The sequence below is a fragment of the Ambystoma mexicanum genome, chromosome 10, assembly GCF_040938575.1.
Source record: "Ambystoma mexicanum isolate Mex_15411 chromosome 10, UKY_AmexF1_1, whole genome shotgun sequence".
Lineage (NCBI taxonomy): Eukaryota > Metazoa > Chordata > Amphibia > Caudata > Ambystomatidae > Ambystoma > Ambystoma mexicanum.
The window spans coordinates 914,451,490-914,475,149 of NC_090932.1; the positions used below are offsets into that span (position 1 = coordinate 914,451,490).

General features: G+C 50.0%; 1 protein-coding gene across 6 annotated transcripts in view; it reads right to left on the reverse strand.

The window, feature by feature from the left end:
• FXR1 (FMR1 autosomal homolog 1) overlaps positions 1–23,660 on the reverse strand; it is a 1,317,598-nt gene that overhangs the window by 771,078 nt on the left and 522,860 nt on the right. For all 6 annotated transcript variants that reach the window (XM_069618666.1, XM_069618663.1, XM_069618668.1 and 3 more), the window contains one exon: positions 1,721–1,837. In XM_069618666.1, the coding sequence (XP_069474767.1) occupies positions 1,721–1,837 (117 nt within the window). The remainder of the gene's footprint in view (positions 1–1,720; positions 1,838–23,660) is intronic.

Consider the following 23,660-nt stretch of genomic DNA (forward strand, 5'->3'; position numbering starts at 1 on the left):
TAGGCAGCCTTAGGTTACGGCGGCGAAGGGAGGCAGATGTTGGGAGTCTGCCTCCCACCCTCCAATTGCAGTTGCGTGTCCAAGGCGAGTAGTAGAGGGTGAGGGGGTTTGAGGTGCACGTCCGGAGTCGCGTGTTTCTAGTGCTGTAATGGGGGGGGGTCGCAAGGAGTGGGTGGTATGCTCTCTGCCAAGGTGGTTAGAATCAGGTTGGCAGACATCTTCATGACGGGTGTGTATCCCGGTCATTTGTTGTGACTTCATGAGTTACATGAGGCGGTAAAAAAAAAAACACACCTCTCCTCACATGTAGCTTGTGCTGGCTTTCCTTGGGGGCTAGAGCCTTGCGCTGCTACCATAGGGTTCCAAGTAGATGTAGATGGTCTACCTCCCAAACGACCATACTGAAAATCACTTCCCTCTGAGGGACTCTGGTTGCATAGGGTAAAGCAGAATACAATGGTGCTTTCGATGGGCACCTGTCGCCACTGAAGACAGATTGTAAGTAGGTTGTGCACGTCACATTTAGGCGCCCCCTCAGGTATGGGTCTGGTATCACAGCTTTATAACACCCCTCGGACCGATGTCCGGTACTAGAAGTAGCCAATCCCTTGACCTGGTAGGATCCAAAGACACCACAGTGCATGCACGGTTAGCCTGAGAAGCCTCAGGTGAAGTGTCGGTATGACTATCTCTAGGACCCCTCTAAGGGGAATAAGTCAGTTGAGGCAATGAAGAAAATTGATTTACCCATTTGACTTTTTGTCTTGTGACGTGCAAAGTCTGAGGTGATCCGGAGGTGACCGACTGAGAGAAGATCTAACTGGATAACAGATTTTTGGGAGTGCATGCGCCACACCCCACCGGTGATGGGGCCCCAGGCACTCCAAACAGAGCAAATGGGGGTCCGATGCCAGGAAGGATCCCTCGCAGGAGGAGCATAGAGTGAAACCACTTGCAACTGACATACACCGGTGAGCGGGCAGTGAAAAAATGCATTAAAACTAATATGCAGGGATGCCCATTCATTAAGGAGGAAAGAGGGACGGGAAGAGTATCATTAGGAATAACGGTTATGATGCCTATAGGAAGTGCAAAAATGCCAGACACACTAGCTGCATTCTCAGAACATTCTATCAAATCTCAGTGGAGTAGGGAGGTTGTGTCTTGGTTGGTTGACAAGCCATTCATAAAGCACTCATACCCATCCACAATAACAGTACTACCAGCATCTCCTCCCTATACTAAGTTGCTCGACAGTTACCAGTAGAAGACTACACGCTATGAGGACAACCTATTCCTCAGTAACAGGTGAACTGGGGAGGAGTGAGGGAACTAGGTCACCAGCTTACTGAACAGTAAGGAGCAGAAACTTTCAACCATGTCTCACACCATATGTGCCAGCACTGTTAGGTACTAAAGATTGGTCGTCCCCAGAGATCCCTTTAATGGATGAAAATCTTGAAAATACAGGTTTCCACATCTTACAACCTACTGATATTTATTTTCAATATATTTCAGCTAAAAAAATAACTAACAAAATACAATTAAAAAAAAAAAAAAAAAAAAAAAAAAAAAAATCGCACACAGGCCAAAGACTTCCAACACCCGTTTCAAAACCCATTTTGAGTATCAATGCACATTTATTGCAATCTGCCTTCACTAAAGAGTTTGCATTCGTGAAATGTTCCACTGTAGAATATAACCGAACTAAATGATTTACCTCTAGATGTTTTGTGGCTTCCTCATTTCTTGACATTAGCATGATTTTTGTGCGAATACTCCGTAAATGCATATCACTTAGTATGTTCACTCTCTTGACAGTTGCGTCACTTCCAGACTATGAAAAGTAAATAAAATATAAACAATAAAAATAAACACAAAACATGCTTTAATTACAGCAATAAAAAGATACCCAAACAAAAAGACAGCAACCAGAGACACTGTTACAGAGGCAAACCACCAAAGAAGCAGGATCCTCAAGCGTAAACCGTTTGCATAACAAGTATCATTGATTGGGAAAGAATAATATCATGCGCATTAGATACTGTTTAAGGTACAAGCAACAGACGGCACAACCTTAAAAAGTTGCAACTAAGGTGAACAACATTTGCAATGGGAAAATATCAAACATGGAGTTGTTGGTGAGCTTCTCCCTTTCTGATGTCATCCCATGCTACATTGGTCTTACCTATTGATACCAAGACAGTGGTACAGAGACAAGTTTATGAAGTTAGGCAGTGACACAAAATTGAAAATTGTTATGTTGAAAGCCAAACAGAATGGGTGACAGTTCAAATTAGTAATGAGTTTCTATATTTTCAGCAGTTGCACAATAGTCCTCACTAAAAAGTGTTAGAATTTGTTTTCCGGTGTGGACAGTTAAAGACAAGATTCCAGACTAGCTTTCTTCCATTTATGTTTAGAGGACATCACTTGTAACCAACGTTAGAATATGAATCCAAGCAATAAAAGTTAAGCCTTACAGTGATTTTGTTAGTAGAAGTTATTGTATACAAGACCATCTCTTAAATAGCTTTTTTTTTAACCAGTCCTGACTTTTTAGTGGGAAGTAAATGTAGCCTTCAGCTTCAAGCCATTGTCATTTTGCTAATTTTGTCATGGGGAAACTGATCAGTCCTACAGACTATCAGTACTGGGAAACTGTTTCCCTTTGTTTTTACCCGTTAGGTAACATTTTGACAGTGCACACAGCATCTTAGAATGCAATGCAGTGGGGATACTTTTGTATCATCCTAGTCATTCACACTTGGGATTTTTGGTTACTTTTCTATGTGCCAAAAGACAAGCTGGTGGCAGCAGATCATTTTTTACCATGTTTGCATTATCTTTAGTGTGCACATTCGTGTTAACCGCATCTGGCTACTAAAACGTAGCTAGTGCCCTAAAATGGCAGTGGCATGAGATTTTTCACTTGTGCTTTGGCAATATTGTTTTGCCTTCTTCCTGCCATCTCAGGTCAGGAAATACTGGTGTCCCGATCTACAGCCGAGGCAGCAACGACCTCAACATAAGTGCCGTACATGTAGGGCTGAAGCGTGTAACCTTCGTACTGTTGAGATTGCATACATTCAGCAACTTCTGAAAGTAAGAATTACAGTGTAAAGCACAGGTTAACCTGCAAGTGTTTAATAATGGAGTATTGTTTGATATTGCTACCTTCTTATTTCATTTCATAGCGTGTGTTTTTGCGCCTATAATAAATAGTATTTTTTTACTTGCACGTCTCAATTGAATTATTGTGTGCTTCACTGCATGGACTCATTGTGGACCACCGACTACACACTCCCTTTTTCCTAAGCCTTGACCACTCTCCATTCTTACCTTGATTTGGTTTGGCTAACCTCTCAGAATTCTCCTGTTCACTATAACGAGGGTGGCCTAAAATCTGTCCACCAGGACAGATTCTAGAAATTAAAGTTACTCACCGTAGTGAATAGAGTACTCATAGTCCTAAGTCCCCTTTCCTCCAACCGTGTAGGCGTCCCACAACATGGGGATGGCACCTGACCCTTTGGCAGCGGAAAATGGAGCTTCCCCTTTAAATTTAGTGTAGAACATGGGGTGCGGCCTCAGGGGCAGGACCGCCCGGCACCTCACCTCTGTCCCCTTTGAACACATCTGACGCTTGGATACTTGACTACAATTACATGTTAACCATTGGCATACTAGCATCGGAACGCAGGTGGGATGTATGAGGGAAGGAGACTAGGGACTAAATTTTAATTGCTCCTACAACCCCCCTCCCCCATCCCCTTTCCTACATCCTTGAGGGTGATATCACCGAACAAGAACATAGGATGGAGCAATGAACCTGGGTCATATCCAAGACGAATTGAAATGAAATATTATTTCTACCGCGCTTGTACACAAGTGTTTCAGAGCACAGCAAGGGAGGAGAGGGGAACAGTGGAGAAAAAAACAACGATCTTACTAGGCCCAGTGACATTGAGAATGCGCAAGTGCATGGGAGAGGGGAAAAGTGCAAGGAAGGGGGGAGAAGTGGAAAGTGAGAAGCAAAGCAGAAACATATAAACAATAAATAAATAATAAAGGCGACAAACAGCGGTAGTATAACCAGCAAGTGGCAAGTGCTGGGTTTAAGGCAGCAGACAGGGTTGGTCTGATAAGTGCAGGAAGAAAAAAGGGGGGGGTGTATGGGTACAGATAGAGACCCCAGTGCAAGGGGTGGCCAGAGGCAGTGCGGGAGGGTGGCAGGGTGAGCAGGTACCTGGGCCCAGAAGACAGGGTGGCCAGGGTGCTGAGAGAGAACAGATCAGCAGGGGGGAGGGGTGGCGAAGGCAGAAGCAAAGAGGAAGGTCTTGAGGTGCTCCCGGAACAGGAGACGGTTCTTCTCAAGTTTCAGAGGTAGGCCCCAGCCGAAGACAGATCTACCTCTAGCTCATTACTTTGAAAAACGACTGACCCTGAGAATGTTAGAGGTAGAGGAGCGAAGAGCTCGAGAGGGGAGGCATTTGTGGAGGGATCGATCTATGGGGTGCATTTATGGCCATGAAACAGAAATCCCCAGTCACCTGAAAAGCTGCATAAAACATTGCCACAAAAAACAGCTGTGCTTTGCTTTCCCTGGCACATGTGTGGCAAGCATTTGAACAATGCATTGAAAAACAGCCCTGCATGTGTTGCTCCTTCATCTGAATAACACAAAGTTATGCACTGCATTGAAGAATGGCTGTTTGCTTTATTCCATCTGAATGACAAAAAGTTAGGCACCACATAAAAAAAGGCCTCGTCTTACTGTTAATTCACATGAGAGGCAAGGATTTCAACTTTGCAACCCAACATAGCTTTTGTTTTCCCTTTCATGTGAACAGCAGCGCTCTAAACATTGCAAATGAAAAAACGGCTTGGCTTTTTCTTTTTCTCCTGTGTCAAATCAAAGGACCCTGTGCAGGGGCCCAACACACTGTGTCCATGGGCCAATAGTAAATGCAAATCCATTTGAAAGGACAAATAAAACAGAACCACATTTCAAACATTAAATGCAATACAGCTTGCACACGTGAAAAAGTAAGAAAAATTACTTTTAAAAGCCACTGTGAAAAGGATAGCTTTGCTCGCACAGAAATGTCAGTGAAATATGTTGTGGGTGGGTGGGTGGGTTGGCTAAGCAATGTACATTTTGTTTGTCCCCACAAGACTTCAATCCCCTTGGAAGAGGCGCAGAATACCAGTAAAACCCATTTTTTTTTGGCTCGGGCAGAACTTCTCAACTGAATGCCTTGCCTCCCACTGGAAGTCGCACCTATAAGTGAACCATTCCGCAATGACGTGATGTGGCGGAGGGCGTTCTAATTCTCTGCTCCGCCAGACTGCAAGGCAATACTAGCAGAGCGGACAAAAAAGCAGGTGTGGCTAGAGCTTGACCAAGAAGTTAGAGTTCCTCCAGCACCCACTACAAACTGACAAACTTCGACCCATATGTGACAGATCCTCCAAATTGACATTAAAGGATTGATTCATTTTAGGCATTTTTCCCAGCACTCGGAATAAGAAATTTCGTTTTATGGCATTTTTCCATGCAATTTCCAGGAGGTTGTTAAGAGACTAAGTGCACGTTTCTAGGACTTTGTGGACTGAAATGGCCAGTTAAGACGCTGTTCTGGCTGATTTAAAAATGGGACAAATATGAAAGTTGGTGGGAAGATGGGAAATGAGAGTATGAACATGTTGAATCATTTGCACAGTTATAATTTATGCATTTCATGAAAAGGACAAAAATGTGTCAAAGGGCCATTCTACCTCGCACAGAGTTGGCGATTGGTTTGCCTAATTCCCTGTGACCCACTGAAACCGCATATCTATTTCTTATGGCGATGCTAGGATCAGTTTGAAGTTATGATACATAACTCAGTTTTGCTAAAAGGTGGACCTGAGAAACAAAGAACTGTAATAAATGACAAACAGACAGATGGTTCTCCCGCCCCTTGACTCAATGATGCCAGGGTGCAGGGAGAGGAATGGTAGATTGTCCTATCAGAGGATTTGGGTAATTATAGAATACTCCCACTAGATTGTAAAGTGAATGATGTAATTTGGGCTACATAAAGGGGGGGACTGTACTACACACACACACACACATACACAAGAATCCGGGGAGACAGGAGAAAGAGGACAGAGGGAAAGCTGAACCTTATCTTGGAGAGTGCAGAGACCAGACCCCTTGCCTAGCTGTCCAGAGTATCCTGAGATCCAGCCTGGCTGTCCAGAATCCTAACCAGGAGAGTGCAGAGACCAGACCCCTTGCCTAGCTGTCCAGAGGGTCCTGAGATCCAACTGACTTTCCAGAATCCCAAACCAAGGCTTACTTTGTACGTAGCAAATAACTCGAGCCCTAAATTGCATAATCATTTCCTGTTTGCAAACATAAGCCCATAGAAAATCACATTGAAAGTCCCAAATTGCCAGTATAAGTCATTCACCTTTCCATAGAAGAATCTATATTAGCCTGTGTATGTTAGCATATTCTCTGTGATAAATCTCTCATTTGTCTGTATAAATCCATAGCATTATTTTGAAGTAAATCCATTAATTTCACATTGAAATTCACGGTACGCGTTGGTTAAAATTTGAAATTAAACCCCTTGTGTCTTTCTTTAATAAATATAATCATTAAAGTATAGCCTCAGCAGAATTAGTCTGTGTAACTGAAAACTGAATTTGCCCGTGTATTGTGTGCATTACCCCACAAACTCCTAACTTGCATCTGCACCTGTAAAAACCCCAAACAGTAGTCCCACTGAGAGCGACCCCTTTTGCCTAGAATCCCATCTGTTATGTGCCTCTGTCCTTGTCGGTGAAAACAGATTTCAGATGTTGACAGCTAAACACATTCCTTAGCTGCATGTCATTCTAAATCCTGTGTAAAACTAATTTCCATTTGGCGTTTGTATTTTTTCCTTTTGTATTTGCTTTCTCCCAAAATTGATTTCCCTACCTTATTTCCACGTTGTTCTATGTACTAATTAGTAGTCTCTAAGCTTCCCTATCTCTTTCTTTTTGAGTAACAGTCGAGCAGTAATCCGATTTTCTCTTTCTAGCCTTACTCCTTGCCACTGCCTTCCATTCAAAGAGAATTAAGTTAGCTGATGTTTGGGGGCAAGTGTGGCGGAGGAGTGCTAGACATTAGCGCCATCACTCGATTTAAAGCAGTTATTTTTCCTGTTTTGCAATTAAAGATCAGTGTGAACTGTGTAAGGATTTCTGAACCAATTGTTCTGTAGGAATCATTGCATTTGTATTGCCACAACATTGATGGCTGTTGTAAAATTGTTTGATTCTTCTTTTTCATGAGACTATAAATTAATAAATATCTTGATACCCACCGACCGGGTTTCTAGTCCATTGCGACACAGAGTGTTTGTGAAGGTTGGGTGAGAGACGGGTTGGGGGCCTACTCAAATAAAATAACCCGTGTTTTTTTTCAAGATAAAAGCGTTTTTATTGTGTTCCACATTCATTGTCGGGGGAGGAGTCACTGGCTGGAGTATGCCTTGTAATAAAACAGTGACAGACCCAGGCACCAGAAAGCCTTGTGGACAATGCAGAGGGTTTTGAATGTAATCCTTGCATCTACTGGGAACCAATGGAGAGATTTCAGAGCTAGAGAGATACGATTCCAGGGCTTGAGGCCAAGGACAAGTCTCACAGTCCTCTTCTGGATTAGTTGCAGAGGGCATTGAGTAGAAGCAGGTGGATTTAGAAAGAGGCTGTTACAATAGTCCAACCTAAAGAACCAGAGCTTTAGAGATAGTGAGCTTCTGGGGGAAGGAGTGGAATGGCAGAGGAGGTGCAGTAGGAAGTTTGACTTTTTAGAGACATCAAGGATGTGGGGGGAGAAGGAAAGTGTCGAGTCAAAGATGACCCAGAGGTTCTTAGCCTCGTAGCTGGGGGTATGAGGAGGGCCAAGGGAGGCCAGCCAGAGTGAGGGGAAAGGATGATGAAGGTGTGCCGAGGAGGAGGATCTCTGTCTTGCTGGCATCCAGACAAAGATCGTTGGCGGCACACCAATCCTGAATGGCAGTTAGGCAATCATATGAGAGAAGGAGAGGAGATGGCCGAGGGCAGCCTGAAAATGAGTTAAGTGTCGTCAGCATAGCCCTGAAAATTAGAGGAGAAAATGGCAATGCAGTGGGCGAGAGCTGCCAGGTATTGGTTGAAAAGCCAGGGCGAGAGGTTAGACCCCTGGGGAACACCACATGTTGAGACGGAGACAGATGATAGGAAGGACCCACATTTGACCTGGGAGGTCCAATTAGAGGCACAGAGGTCAGACAGGCCAGAGCCTGATCGGCGATATCCACGTTATCACGTAGACAGTTGAGCAGGATGGTATGGTTGACCGTGTCGAAGGCAGAAGAGGGATCGAGTAGTAGGAGGACTGAGTAAAAAGGTTCTTCAGAACTGCCTGACCAAACTCAGCATCGCGTCTGGAGCTGGTGTCCAGTGAGTAGTGCTTACAGAAGGCCGACAGAGTGGTCTGAGTAGCCACCTTGCTGAGGACATCCCAAATAGCAGGTCTCTGAAAGGCAACAACTGTGGCCTTGGCTCTGATCGAATGGGCAAGAATCCCTGCAGGAAAAGGTTTGCCATGCCCTCATATGGGCCCAAAATGGCCTGGACCATCCAACGGGCGATGGAAGCCTGAGAGCCATGGTAGGAGCCACTAAAAGTCAAACACGTCCTGAAGGATTTCATCCGAGAGAGAGAAAACTTGGACTCTTGAAGTCCAAGGAATGCAGGGCCCGGATTGCGGGTTCAAGAAGAACACCAGCAGGCAAATCTCCTGGTTCAGATGCAATGGAGAGACCACCTTGGGCAAGAAGTTTGCCAAATAAGTGGCCAAATAAGTGCAGCAAGTATCCACCTGAACTCCAGAACGAGCCAGGTGTGCTGAAAAAGCCAGTACATCTTCCAGGGGACAGGATCCAGATCCTTGTCACAAGCCCAATGGCAGAACCTAGTCCATTTACTCTTGTACTGTGAGCGAATCGAAGGCCTACTGGTCTGCTGAATGATGTCCCAGTCATACTAAAAGAAGCCTCAGCTGATCAGGAACCAGGGCGCCTGCGCCAGCTTGGCCGGGTCCCGATTCTCTACTGCCCTGCCCTGCCCCGCTGCATCAGGAATCCCATGGCTGGAGATTGGAAGGGACCCTGGGAGCACAACTGCAGCAGATCTGAAAACCAGGGTCTCAAAGGCCAACGGAGGGTAATCATGAAGAGGCACCCACCCATCCAAGCCCAGAACTTGCAGAGGGTCTATTGGAGCAGAGGGGTGGAAGGGAATGCATAAGACTTGCGGCCGTGCCAACAGGTCTGGAAGGCATCTCCCAGAGACGCCCGTCCTGTCCATGAAGCAAACTGGGGGCACTTAAAATCCAGAGGAGATGCAAACAAATACAAGTTTGCGAACCCCCAGCACTGGAAAAGGGGCAACAAGAAGTCTGTGTGCAACTCCCACGAATCACACAGCCCTCCAGAGTATGTATTTATTTAAATGTGTATAGCGTGCAAACAGGTCAAGGGCATCGAGGCACTGTTACATGTAAGGAGCTTAGTTACTTTGGATTCAATACAGTTTAATTGCATACATTAGACATTTTATGCATTTTAGCAAAGTATAAAACAAAGTAGCCCACCAGCCCGAAAGGGAGTAGTCAGTCGTCACCCTCAGGGTAGGCTCTGGTCGGGTGAAGGGGGCTCCCACTGAAACAGTGCCATCCATCAGCGAAGATCGGGCAGTAGGCACGGTGGTATTGGAACCCTGTCCGACTGAGACTCCGTCTCTTGAACGGAATTGGCTGCCAGGTGGAGCTGGAGACGTTTAAACTTGAGGCGAGCATGCTGTACAGCGAGCATGCAGGAGGCCATCAGGCCCAGAATGTGATGGAACCACCATGCCAAGGTGGTAGAGTTGGCCCGAAAGTCCCCCAGCACCTTGCAGCGGGACAGAAGCCTCTCGGGCGAAGGGGACATCCGCTGAACTGTAGCGCTTCAATGCACCCCTAAGACGACCAGTACCTAAAATGGGCACAACTGATTTCCTCTGCTTTAGGGAGAACCCCAGCTGATGAAGGATATCCGCCAATCTCTGGCAGTAGTGTACCACCCCTTTGGGTGACCACGGCCTCACCAGCCAGTCCTCCAAATAAGGATACAGATTATCACCCTCCAAGCAGAGAAGGTCCGCCACTACGTTCATCAACTCAATGAAAATACGAGTGGCCGAGGTCAGGCCGAAAGGCAGCGCCTTGTACTGAAAGTGATATGATAATCATGAACCGCAGAAACGTCACATACAGTTGGTAGATGTTTAACAGGCAGGTAGGCATCCTTGAGGTACAGGGAACACAGCCAGTCCCCTGCACACAGAGACTTGGCTATGTGCGCGGGAGTAATCATCTTGAAGCGCTCCAGCAGTAAAGACAGATTTGGAAATGACAGGTCCAGGACAACACTCAGGAAAGAGAAAATACTTCTATCGCCTGCATTGCCAAGAGCGAAAGGACCTCCTGTAAAAGAGTGGGAGTCTGATCTGACGAAGGAGGAGGAGGATGGCAGAGGCAAAGGAAGACTGTGGAGACTACAGATAGGATCCACTGGTTGCTGAAAAGACCCTTCCAGGTGTCCTGGAACAAAGCCAAACGGCCCCCCACAGCTGAGCTGTGCTCCCCGACATTGATGTCACTGCTTCTTGGCGTCAGAGGCGGGGGCAGAGGAAGAACATCCAGTCGAAACAACGTTACCAGTTGTTAAGTAACTTGTTCTTCGAATGGATTGTGCCCTCCAACATATTCCACATCTCTTTGACAAGACTCCCACAGCAGTATCAGTATTTGGAGGAGGGAGAAGAATTTAGATATACCGAATCAGATGGCAGAATAAAGCTCTGGTTTACCAAAGGCCATATCTCGACCATGGAAAATATCCAGGGAGTAATGCTTGACAAAGTTGTGGATGGAAGACCACGTTGCAGCCTCACAAATGTTCTTAACATGAACTCCCCGTTGCAGGGCTGTGGATGTACCCACGCCCCTGGTGGAGTGAGCTCGCAAACCCTCAGGAGGGTCCTTGCCAGCCAATCTGTAACATTCAACAATGGTGAGGATAATCCCCCAGGACAAGGCCTGTTTGGTAACAGCCTGTCCCAATCAGTGTCCAGTTTATCCCACAAAAAGTTGGTCGTCCACTCTGACCGTGGACATCCGAGAAATATAAAAGCTCAAAGCTCTCCTAGGGTCCAACCTATGGAGTCTCTTCCTGACCATGAGGAGGAGGATAGAAAGCAGGAAGTACCACCTTCTGGCTCAAATGAAACTCAGACACTACCTTAGGTAGGAAGGATGGACCTACCAAGAGTACAACCCTATCATTGTGGAACACAGTAAAGGGTGGCTTAGATGAAAATGCCTGCAACTCGCTCACTCTGCGAGCAGATCTAACTGCAATCAAGAAAACCGTCTTGAAGGTCAACAGTCTCAAAGGACAAGAGTGCAAAGGTTCAAATGGAGCACCCATCAAGAATTTCAAGACTAAATTCAGATTCCAAATCGGCACCTGAAAAGCGGATTGCGGGAACACCTTTGTATACCCTTTTAGAAACTGGGTAATCAAAGGAATCTTAAGAAAAGAGCACTTCGTAGTAGTGCTTGAAAATAGTTAGCGCTGCCAGGTAACCTTTAAAGGTACCCACTTGAAGATCCTTATGGGCCAAAGAAAGAACCATCAGAATGGAACACTGAAAAGGATCGACATTGTGTCCTTTGCACCAGTCGCAAAACATGTGCCAACAGTACAGGGATTTGGTTGCCGGACACCTGGACGAAAGCAACACCTCGATCACATCATGCGGGAGGTTCCAATTGTATATCTCAACCTTTCAGAAACCATGCGTGAAGGTTGAGAGTCTTGACCTCTGAATGGAGTGAACCCCTCGCGCGAGAGACGATCCTCTCTGTGGGGAAGATGGTGTGGAGGACAGATGGCCATTTCTAGAAGGTTCAGGTGCCACACTCTCCTGGCCCAATCCGAAGCAATTAGGATCATGTGGGATCCGAACCTCCACAACCTCCTTAGAACCTGAGGAAGGACGGGGACCGGAGGAAACGAGTACAGAAGTGGGAATGACCAATCCATGACGAACGCTTCCCCTAAAGCTCCTCACGGAGGAAATTCCCTCGAGCAATATGTCCTGCACTTTCGGTTGCCACCAGTCATGAACAGATCCACTTGAGGGGTTCCCCAAAGGGCGATGATCTCCTGAAGGACCTCCTGAGCTAACTCCCACTCGTGGGAGACCACGCTCTGCTTGCTCATAGTGTCCGCCACCGCATTCTCCTCTCCAGCCAGATGAACTGCCGAGAGTGAGATTCCGTGCTTATCGCCCAGAACCAGAGCTGCATCGCCTCTCTGCACAGCGGGAGTGACCCTACATCTCCCTTTTTGTTGAGGTAATGCATGGCCACTGTGTTGTCCATCATGATCAGTACACTCTTCCCTTGCACAAACAGCTGAAAAGCCTTCAGGACTAGCCTGAAGGCCCTTAGCTCCAAAAGATTTTCTGTGGAGTTTGTACTCCAACGGAGACCAACGACCGCTGGTGGTCAGCTCGTTGGCGTGAGCACCCCATCCTGTGAGAGAAGCATCCGTTACTACCGTCACCACTGGCCACAGTTGCCAAAAAGGCTCTCCCTTCATCAGATTCCCTTTGCTGGCCCACCACAGAAGATCCTGTGCGACAGAGTGGAATCTGAGGGAGATCTGACATTTTGCCTGAGAATTGGAACCACTGCTTCTTGAGAGCCCATAGAAGGGATCTCATCCTCAGTCTGGCCTTTGGTACCAGCAAAATGCAGGATACCAGGAGGCTGAGCAACCTTAAGAATTCGAAAGCCGGCAGACTGTGGGCCTGTTGACATCTGTTGACCATCTGGACAATGTGATGAGCCCTCACCTTGGGTGGCGAACACTTCCCATGGATGTGTCTAATACAGCCCCAATCTAGTGGAGCTGTTGGGAAGGTGTCATATGCAACTTATTGAAATTGAGGGAGAAGCTCAGCTTGTGAAGGGAGTGGCAGGTGAGGCTGAGATGATCCAAGGCTTGTTCGGGAGAACACACTCTGATCAGCCAGTCATCCAGGTAGGGGTAGACATGAACCCCCCCCCCCACTCCGATAGGTCCTGTGGCACCAACCAATTCTGAAGTCGAAGAGCCTGAAAGACCTGAGAAAGTGACCATCTAGAACGTGTCCTTCCTGAGGAACTTGTTCAAGCAACGCAAGTCCAAGATGGGTCTCAGTCCTCTGTCTGTCTTGGGAATCAAAAAATATGGGGAATACCAGCCCTCGTTCCTCTCTGCCACACGCATTAATTCTATAGCGCCTTTCTCCAGCAGGGTCAAGATTTCCTCCACAAGGAGTAGGCGTAGCCGTGGGCTATTGTTTCCAGAACCCACGCATCTGAAGTAATGGCTCGCCACTCTTCGAGATGCTGAGACAATCTGGCCCCAACCGGCGAACAATGAGACCTGGCCTCATAGCCGCTTTGGAGCGGCAGCGCCTGGAGGCAAAGAGGCAGCTACTTGAGCGGCTTTGGCACCTCTTCCCAGTCCACCACGAGGAACTTTACGGTGACCCCCTTTGACTGGCCAGCCTCTCGCTCTACCAAAAGAGGAGTAGTAACTAAAGGAACAACCCCTCCACTGCTGTCCCCTAGGAGGGAATGGCGGAAGTTGACGCAGAGCTGTGCCCAAAGATTTAGCAGCTGCTTTGGAGGTCTGCAACCTCTCAAGGCTCTCATCAGCCTTGCTGCCAAACAAATGAGAACCGTCAAAGGGCATGTTGTGAAGACGGCCTGCACATCTGGTGCAAACCCCGACTTCCGCAAGCACAAAAACCTGCTTATCACGGTTCTCACAGCCATGGACTGGCTGACACCAACAGCCGTGTCCAACCTAGACTGAAGGGATTCACACATGGCATCCTTGCCATCCTGCACAATAGCAAGAAACCCATCCCTTTCTTCCCCTTCGGGAATATGCTCAGCTGCCAGAAAGACAATTTCACAGAGTGTGTGAAAATTTAGCTGAGGCACAGGTGGAGTTAGCCCATTTCAGTGCCATACTCCCAGCCGAAAATACCTTGCGTACCCAGCCTTCAAAGCGGTTGTCGTCCCTATCAGGAGAGATGGTAAGGTACGCCGCCTGCCTCGAGGTGGCCGTGGCCGCCTGAACCACCAAACTCTCATGAGTGGGGTGTGTGGATAGATAGCTGGGGGTCGCTACTGGATGGGCGGTATTTCTTAGTCAACGACTTGTTGACTGCCGGAAGAGGGGTGTTCCAAGTAGCAGCCACCCTTCTCTGTAACGCCATGTGAAAAGGCAACACCTGGTCAGTGGAGGGACCCTGATCTAAAATGTTAGTCATGTCATCCTGAAGGAATTCAACTGGAGGGCCGGACCACCCTAGGTAATCCGTAACTCTCGACATTAACCTCCTATAGGAGGATTCGGCATGAGCCCCAGGCTCTTGCCTACCAAACTCCATTTCAGGAGATGTGTCAAGGCCACTGGTATCATTTAAAGACTGACGCACATCCTCCATTTCACGGTCCTCAGAAAAAATGTCAGAACCTTCAGAAGTTTCACTAGGAACAACAAAAGGCTCCAACTCCACATCAGACCTTTCCTCATCCTCATTATGTTCTGTAGAGAATGGAATAACTCCTTCCTAGGTACAGGAGCAGACCTGGATTCAAGAATAGGCCTCACAGTCTTAGAGCCTTTCTCTGAGGATCCACAGCCACAGGGGCCTCCAACAGTACATTTTGGCATTTAGGCCCCGATGGCGTTGTGTACCTAAGGCTCCGAGGGCCTGACCGAGGGCACAGCTCAGAAAGCCTTTTAGGCAAAGTTTGAATGCAGTACACTCTGGGAACACTAAAAGCAACTAGGACTACAGGTATAGGACACCAGGTAGAAGCCTGTACTACACAGTGTGAGTGAGGTGTTGAGCAGCCAGGCTCATCTCAAGAGGGGAAATGTGAGCAGTAGTGGAGTTACAAAGATTCACAGTTACAGGTATTCAAATAAACTCTTACACTCAAGGTTTCTTGCATAAACAATTTATCAGTCAGTTATAAAGCCTTCTTCAGAAGGGAGCAATAGAATAGTAACACAAATATACTTCAATACTGTACACTCTGAGTTTCTGAGTCAGACGAGACCCTTTTGGGATGGGCCACCGACAACCTACACCCACATGCGACTTCAGTAACATGGGTGCTGGGGACATCAATATCTTACTGTTGGCATTCTGAACACTCTTAAAAAGTTGGTAAAAGGAAAAGGTTATTAGAACACAAGAAATTACAAACATTCATAAGCAGGGCAAATACTTTTAGATAGCATTTAGAAGAGTCATTCAATTAAAAAAGGCTAAGCCAAAGTCAATGGGCAAAAGTCTTTGTATAGGATGCAGCACTTCAGGTAAGCAAATGGAGAAGTATTTGCACAAGTTCCTAGGAGTCTTTGATAAAAAGAAGAATCAAATGTAGGGCCACAAGCTGATTAGACTTGTGACTTGTAGAAGTTACAAGCACTTCCACAGTAAGAGGCAAGTTCTCTTAGACTTGTTTTACAGTACCTTGGTAAAGCTGAAAAGATGCATCTAAAGACTTCTTCCTGTGAAGCTCTGCAGATCTCACGGTTCCTGGGCCTCAGTTGTGGGGACAAGAAGGGACTCTTGCATTACACCAGTACTGTCAAAACTACTACAAGTACTTTCAGTGGCTGTTTCGCGGTTCACAGGCTTGGTCAGTCTTGCTTCGTGGGAGTGCAGAGGATCTTCCAAAAGATTTAGAGGAAAGGGTAACATAAAAAATGTTACATGAGCATTTAGACACAGGTAATACCAAGTAACCCTCCAGCACTCTATTGTAAAATAGGGTGAGCTGGGTCTAGTAAGTACAATGCTAAGTAAAGTCAATTTCACATTACTGCTCTGGGAAACAGTAGTTGATCCTAGAGAAGGTATTTAAATCTTGGGAAGTCTAAAAGACTTCCCTGGGGCACTGCACTGAAGGTGCTGTGTGACAATTGTAAAAGATAATGCCTATGGAGTTGGTTAGACTCCATAACCAAAAGAAACACATAGGTAAAATTGACATTTAAATACATGAGAGAGTAAGGAAACAAGGGTCCACTCTCTAGTAAAAAAAAAATGAAGTCCTCAAAATCCAGCCAAGTTACTGGGGGTCTCTAAGGTGGAGGGAATTAACACATTTTTGAGAATTTTCCTTAACACAGCCGCACTTGATGGACAGAGCGCCAACGGTGTCGACGCCTTCCTTGACACCTTTCCAGACTTAGACGGTCTCGTCGGGGACAAAGGTCGTGACCTGAATCTGGCACGTCTCTGGCGATCTACCAGAGCCTTGTCCGAACGGGAACTCGATGGTTCTCAATGTTTATCGCGCCAACTGCCCGGGCCCAAGGGCGCGCGAGCGTCGGATCGAGACCGTTTGATAATACGCCGCGGGAAATGTTGGAAGGGAACTTGACAGCTGAGGATATTGGAGAAGCAATTAAGGCTATGGCGACCTCCAAGGCTCCCAGCAACGATGGGCTGCCCCCGGAATTCTACAAGATATATAGCTCGGAATTGACTCCAGTAATCTTAGACATATTGGAGAACTTCGCAAAAGTGTCAGGTATCTCTTAGCAGGGAGAAATCTTGCATATTTCCACTGGCTAGATTGGCTGGGAAAACTGTTGAGGAAATCCTGGAAGTGGTACTCAGGTGGCAGCTGCGGTCCTTCAGATATTTAGGAGTGCATGTATGGCACATACCAGAGTAGATGCATGTGGGCAACACCGAATTGGCTACTAGGGGACTCAGGAAGTCTATGAAATTTTGGTCAAAACTGCCCCCATCAGTGATGGGTAGGATGGCCATCACCAAGATGATCATCCTGCCGAGATTCCTATATTTTTTCAGAACATTCACTACTATATGCCGGCTTCCTTCTTTCACCTACTGGAGAAGCTACTAAGGGAGCTTATTTGGAGATCGAGTAGGTGCAAACTCTCCCTGATTACACTCATGTTACCGTACAAGGTGGGTGGGGTGCAATTACCAGACCTCGAGAGATTACCTGGCAGCACAACTCAGCTTTGTGGCCAAGTGGCTTGAAGACGAGACCACTTAGGAAACAGGACTGACAAAGCAGCTAGTGGCACCTGCTACCCTGAAAGAAATACTATGGGTCCTGCTGGGGTGCTTGGGTAGTGTCCCGATGGTGGTGAAGTTCGGCATGAAAGTATGGAACAGGGCCCTGAAACTGCAGGGACAAGTGCATCCCTACTCACCCGAGACCCCGATTGCGGCGGATGGTCGCGCAAACAGAACGGACCTGTCAATTGTGCAGCAATGGGAAAGATACAGTATTTGCACATGGGGGACACGTATGAGGAAGGCTTGTTTAGGGAATTTGAAGATTATGAAGGAGAAAGAAGGGTTACCTAAAGGCCAGTTCCTATGGCATCAGAGAATCAGAAATTTGGCAATTTGGGGGACCGATGGAGACCAGTGTCTAGACTATGTAGCACACTAGCGGATAGCCCCAATCACAGAAGTGCAGTGTTAATACACAGGAGGGGTGGGGGGAGAATGACCTGGGGACCCCCGTTACAGATAAGGAATGGGAAAGGATATTGATGTACCCCCGGGAATTGTCCAGAAGGAACAAGTTACTTACCTGTAACTGTTGTTCTCCAGCATGGGTCTGGCATGGATTCACATGCGCATGGATTCACATGCTCATGAATATTCCCCGTCGTCAGGCTGGGAATCCTCGGTAAAGAAAAAACCAGTATCAGTTTCGTTTCTGATCTGTCTTTCGTAGTAATAACCGATCACTGGTCTCTGCGTCATACTGACCACAGCCAATGACTGCCCTCTACCTAAGCACCGCCTCTGGCAGCCATCTTCAGATTTGGAAGCACGTGAAGTGCCGCAGAGGGGTAGGCGGGAGGGTTCGCATGTGAATCCATGCCAGACCCATGCTGGAAAACAACAGTTACAGGTAAGTAACTTGTTCCTTCTCCAGCATGGGGTCTGGCATGGATTCACATGCTCATGAATAAAGAATACATAGCAGTACACACATGCACAACCACGGGAGGTGGCAAAGGCTCAACATTAAGCATTGCATCAAACTCAACATTAAGCATCTTACCTCCTCACCAGGCTCACCTCAGGCAAACAGGTTGCGCAGCACTGCTTGGCCGACCCTGGACTCCTCCCTGGAATCCCGATCGACGCAGTAGAACTTCGTGAAGGTGTGCGTCGACCTCCACGTAGCAGCCCTGCGTATGTCCAGCAGGGGCACACCAGAAAGGAACGCCGTGGTAGCTGCGATCGCTCTGGTGGAATGGGCTCTCGGACGGCCAGGCAGCGGTCGGTTTGCCAACCGATGACAGTACATGATACAGCCGGAGAGCCATCTGGAAATGGAAGCCTTCGAGAGAGCCTTCCCCTGATTGACAGGTCCAAAGTTCACAAAGAGTTGTGACGTCTTCTGAAAACACTTCGTGCGGTCCACGTAGAACTTCAGTGCTCTAGCCACATCCAGCGAGTGCAAAGTCCTCTCAGCCGGCGACGAAGGCGACGGGAAGAATACAGGCAACACCAAGGGTTCGTTGAGGTGGAAGTCCGACGGTACCTTGGGCATGAAGGAGGGGTGCGTCCTGAGCACTACCCTCGTGTCGTGAAAAGTCAAGTACGGGGCCTTGCAGGAAAGGGCCTGGATCTCTCCCACCCGTCGTGCGGAGGTGATGGCCACAAGAAACGCTGTTTTCCACGACAGAAACTTCAACGGGGCCGATTGCAGAGGCTCGAACGGAGGTCCCATGAGCTTGGTCAGCACCACGTTGAGCTCCCACGCCGGGGCCGGAGTCTTCACCGGCGGGAACGATCGGAACAGTCCCTTCATGAAGTCTTTCACCAGACGATGAGACCACAAGGACGTCCGCCCCGTGGTTCTGGTGTATCGGGAGATCGCAGCAAGATGAATCTTGATGGACGCGTGTGCCAGTCCAGCTTTGGCCAGCGTCAGCAGGTACGGCAGTACTTGGGGAGCCGTAATCCGTAGAGGGTTAATCTTCTGTGCGTGGCACCAGACAGAGAACCTCTTCCATTTGTGCCCGTAGCATTTAAGAGTCGAGGACGCCCTGGCCTTTGCAAGAACCTCTCTGCAGTCGGCCGGAATGTCGTATCCTCCAAACTCTAGCGCTGCAGGAGCCAGGCCTGCAAGTTCAGCGATTTCGGGTCGTGGTGGAGGATGGCGCCTCCTTCCCTGGAGAGCAGATCCGCGTCCACCGGCAGCTTGATTGGCGGGGACGCTGACAAGTCCAGAAGGTCCGGGAACCATATCTGCCTCGGCCACGCAGGTGCGACGAGGATCATCCTGCACCGTGACCTCTTGAGCTGGTTGACGAGCCGGATTAGCAGTGGCAAAGGAGGGAACGCGTAGAGGAACAGGCCCTCCCAGGGGAACGAGAAAGCATCGCCCATGCTCCTCGCCTGGGCAAACGTGCTGGCGAACCTCCGGCACTTGAGTTCGTCGCCGTCGCGAACAGGTCGATCTGGGGTGTGCCCCACCATCGGAAGAGGCGATCCACTAGATCCTGCCGTAGTTCCCACTCGTGGCACGAGCGCAGCTCCCTGCTGAGTGAGTCGGCGATGGTGTTTTTTATCCCTGCCAGATGAAGCGGCACCAGAAACATCCCTTGGGCGACTGCCCAATGCCACAGGTCCTGCGCCTCCTTGGACAGTGCTGGGGACCTGGTTCCGCCCTGTTTCCTGATGTAAAACATGGTGGTGGTGTTGTCGGTGAAGATCCTCACCACCTTGCCCTTGAGGGACGGAAGGAAGGACCCGAGGGCCCAAAACACTGCACGGAGCTCCAGGACGTTGATATGTAGGGATTTCTCCGTCGGGAGCCAAAGGCCTCTTGCGTGCAGATTTTCGATGTGCGCTCCCCACCCTTCCAGGGAGGCATCCGTGGTCAATGTCTCCTGGTGGGCTGGGGTCTGGAAGTCCATGCCCGCCGTCAGATGCGCGCGGGTGCCCCACCACCGGATCGCTCGTCGGAAACTCTCGTCGAGTGTGATCCTTTCCTCGAAGCTGCCCGTCGTTTGGATCCAGCGCGCGTCCAGGAACTCCTGCAACGGGCGCATCCGGAGCCTGCACATGGGAATGAGGTAGATGCAGGAAGACATCATTCCGAGGAGGGACTTGATGGACCTCACCTTGGCCGCGTCGGCCACCAACATCCGCTGCACCTTGCCCAGGATGGTCCTGGTCCTCTCCTCCGACGGGGAGGCCAGAAGGGACACTGTGTTGAGCCTCGCTCCCAGAAACAGAGCGTCTTGCGCGGGCACCAGGTGGGATTTGGCGTAGTTCACGGAGAATCCCAGGTCCGTGAGAAATTGGACGGTCCTTGCCGTGTGAACCACGGCGAGCTCCCTTGTCTTGGCTCGGATGAGACAGTCGTCCAGGTAGGGGTAGACGTGGATCCTTCGCGGCGCAGCTGAGCCGCCACCGGTGCGAGGCACTTGGTGAACACCCTGGGTGCCGACCGTAGACCGAAGGGGAGGGCTTTGAACTGGTAATGACGCCCTTGGACCACAAACCTGAGGAATTTTCGGTGCCCCTTCAAGATGGGAATATGGAAGTAGGCATCCTCCAAATCCAACGACGACAGGAAGTCTCCTTCCTCCAGCTGACCCAGGACGTGCTGGAGGGTGACCATCCGGAACTTTTGCGCCTTGATGAACTTGTTCAGACGTCGCAGGTCCAGGACGGGGCGCCATCCCCCCGTCTTCTTCTTCACAAGGAAGTATCTCGAGTAGACTCCGGAGCCCCGAAGCCTCTTTGGGACGAGTTCGATGGCGCCCTTCTTGAGCATCGCCTTCACCTCCAGGAGAAGTTGAGGGACGTGAAGTTCTTTCCTGGCCACGGGGGGGACGCGCGGACACTTTCTTTGAAACTCGAGCGCGTGGCCCCGGGCCAAGGCGTCCAGCACCCAACGGTCGGTGGAGATGGACTCCCACACGCTGACGAAGCTCGCCAGCCGGCCTCCCACCGGGGTGCTTCGGTAGGGCCCGACCCCCCGGCCGGTTCAATCCTGCTTCGATGAGGCTTTAGCGCCTTGTCCTTGGCGACGACGGCGGGGTCCGCCAGACTTGCCTCGTCCTCTGTAGGCCTCCTGAGACGACAAGCGGGCCGCTTGACGGTAGGAGGAGAAACCGCCGCCGGAACCTTTGGGGGCGCCCTTGCCTCCGCTGCTCCGAAAGGGCGTCCGTCGTTGTTGCAGAACTCCAAGGGCCCGGGCCGTCTCGGTGTCCGCTTTAATGGCCTGAAGGGAATCGTCCACTGTTTTCCCAAACAGGTTGTTCCCATCGAAGGGCATGTCCAGGACTCTGGTCTGAACGTCTTGACGGAAGTCCGTAGCCTTGAGCCATCCACGCCGCCTAAGGCAAACGCCGTTGCCCAACTGGCGGAACCCAGTGTCGGCGATGTCCGTCGCAACGGTAATGGCGTGGTCCGAAGCCACCTCACCTTCCTGCAGGATCTCCAGGGCCTCTGCCCTCTTGTCGTCCGGCAAGAAGTCCAGCAGGGGAGCCAGTTTGTACCAGAGCGCCCTGTCGTATCGGGCCACGATAGCCAAGGCGTTGGCAGCTTTAATCGTCATCGCTGCAGACGAGATGACTCTGCGTCCCATAGCGTCCAATTTCTTTCCCTCGCCGTCCGGTGGGGAAGTCTATGTGGAGGCCGCACCCCCCCCCCCCCGCTTCTTTCCTGGCCGCCGCGGAGACGACGGAGTCCGGGGTAGGCTGCGCCCGGAGGCACAGGGGGGCCGTGTCCGGGACCCGGTACTTTTTCTCGTACCGGTCTCTTCTAGCTGGCGTCGTGGAAGGGTTCTTGAGGAGGGTGAGGCCCTCATCCCAAATGTCGTCCAATAGAGGCACCGCGAGGACCGTCTTCCTCTTGGCCTCGCGCCGCTGATAAAAGAAACCTTCCTTCTTCTTCTCCTCAGGGCAGAGTTGGAAAAGCTCGGATGCCCTGGCGATCATTGAGTGGAACGATCCAATCTCGTCGGGCGGAGAAGCCCTGGTGGGAGGCGACGACGGTACATCCTCGTCGTATACCTCGTCGTCTGTACCCGTCGCTGCCGTGTCAGTCCCCGTATCATCCCCTCGGGTGGACGGGGAGGAGGGCTGGAAGGGGCGCGACGGCTGAAAAGGAGGTGGAGGGTGGATCCTTCTTTTCTTGGTAGGGGGACCCGGCTGGGTCCCCCGACGGGAGAGGTTCCGTCGGCAACGGTAATCTCGTCCTTATCTCTGAGCATAAGGACTGTATAGCCAACAAAATGGCCGCCGAGTTGTCTCGCGGCGCTGGCAGAGGGGAATCCGACGGGCGATCAGGGGCCCAGTCGGTACCCTCGACGATGTCGTCGTCCCCTGCGTCGGGATCCATCCCGACGGGCCGGTCTTCTTCCACGCCGAGGCCGTGGCTTAAGACCTCGACCAGCTCCTCCTCCGAGGTTGAGGCCGAATCTACGACGACGCCCTGCCCCCCCTTTTTCTTCCCCACAGGGGATTTCACGGGGGTCCTATCGATGGGCACAAAAGAGGACTCCCTCCGAGGTGGCAGGGAGACTCTGAGCCCCGAGGTCGCCACCACTGGTGTAGCCTCCACAGGCTGAGCCAGGGCCGCAGCGACAGTTTCGATAGAGGGCTTGGCCGGATGGATTAAGGCCTTCACCACCTTAGGTGCGCTCACCGCCTTATCCTTGAGGGGGGGGGGACACTGCCTCGCTCCCCCTCCGCCTTCGAGCTCGACCGGGGCCTCTCCAGGAGCTTCGCCGGGTGCTCGGCCTTCCTCTTACTCGACCCAGAGCGTTGGCTCGTGGTTGATGGTGCCGGGGAGGGTGCGCCCTGCCTGGCGCCCGTAGAGCCCGACCGTTCGGCACTCCCGGTGCCAGCGGACTCGCGGTGCTTGGCCTTATGTTGGACCCCCGTCGCCGGAGCGTCCTCAAAGGTCTTAGAAGACCGCTCGGATTTCTTCCTCTTCTTCTCGCCGGACGGGCTCTTCCCTTCTAGCCAGTTGGCGAGACGTTGATGGCGGTCCTTCATGGTCCGTTCCGACATGTTGCCGCAAAACGCACAGTCCTTCTCCACGTGCGTCTTGTCCTCATGTAGGCAGTAAAGACAAAAACAGTGTTCGTCCTCCTTGAAGACGTTCTGCAGCTGGCATCCAGGGCAGACCCTGAACAGCTTTCCGGGCGTCGAGCTTCCCTTCTCCTGGGCCATGACCGGGCCTGAGAAACTTCTGGAGTCCTCCAAAAGCGTAGCTCGACGAAATCTTCACCCTTGACGGGCGCAGACGAATCCGAAACGGGTCCCCGTTGATCGGATGGAGAGTCGGTGGAGCTTGAGGCTCTTTTGACCGAAAAAAACGAAGTTTTTGAGAAAAAACGTGAAAAAATAGCACTAACGCTCGAGAGCAATAGCACGAGGATCCCAACACATGAACGTGCGGTAAAAATCTGAAGA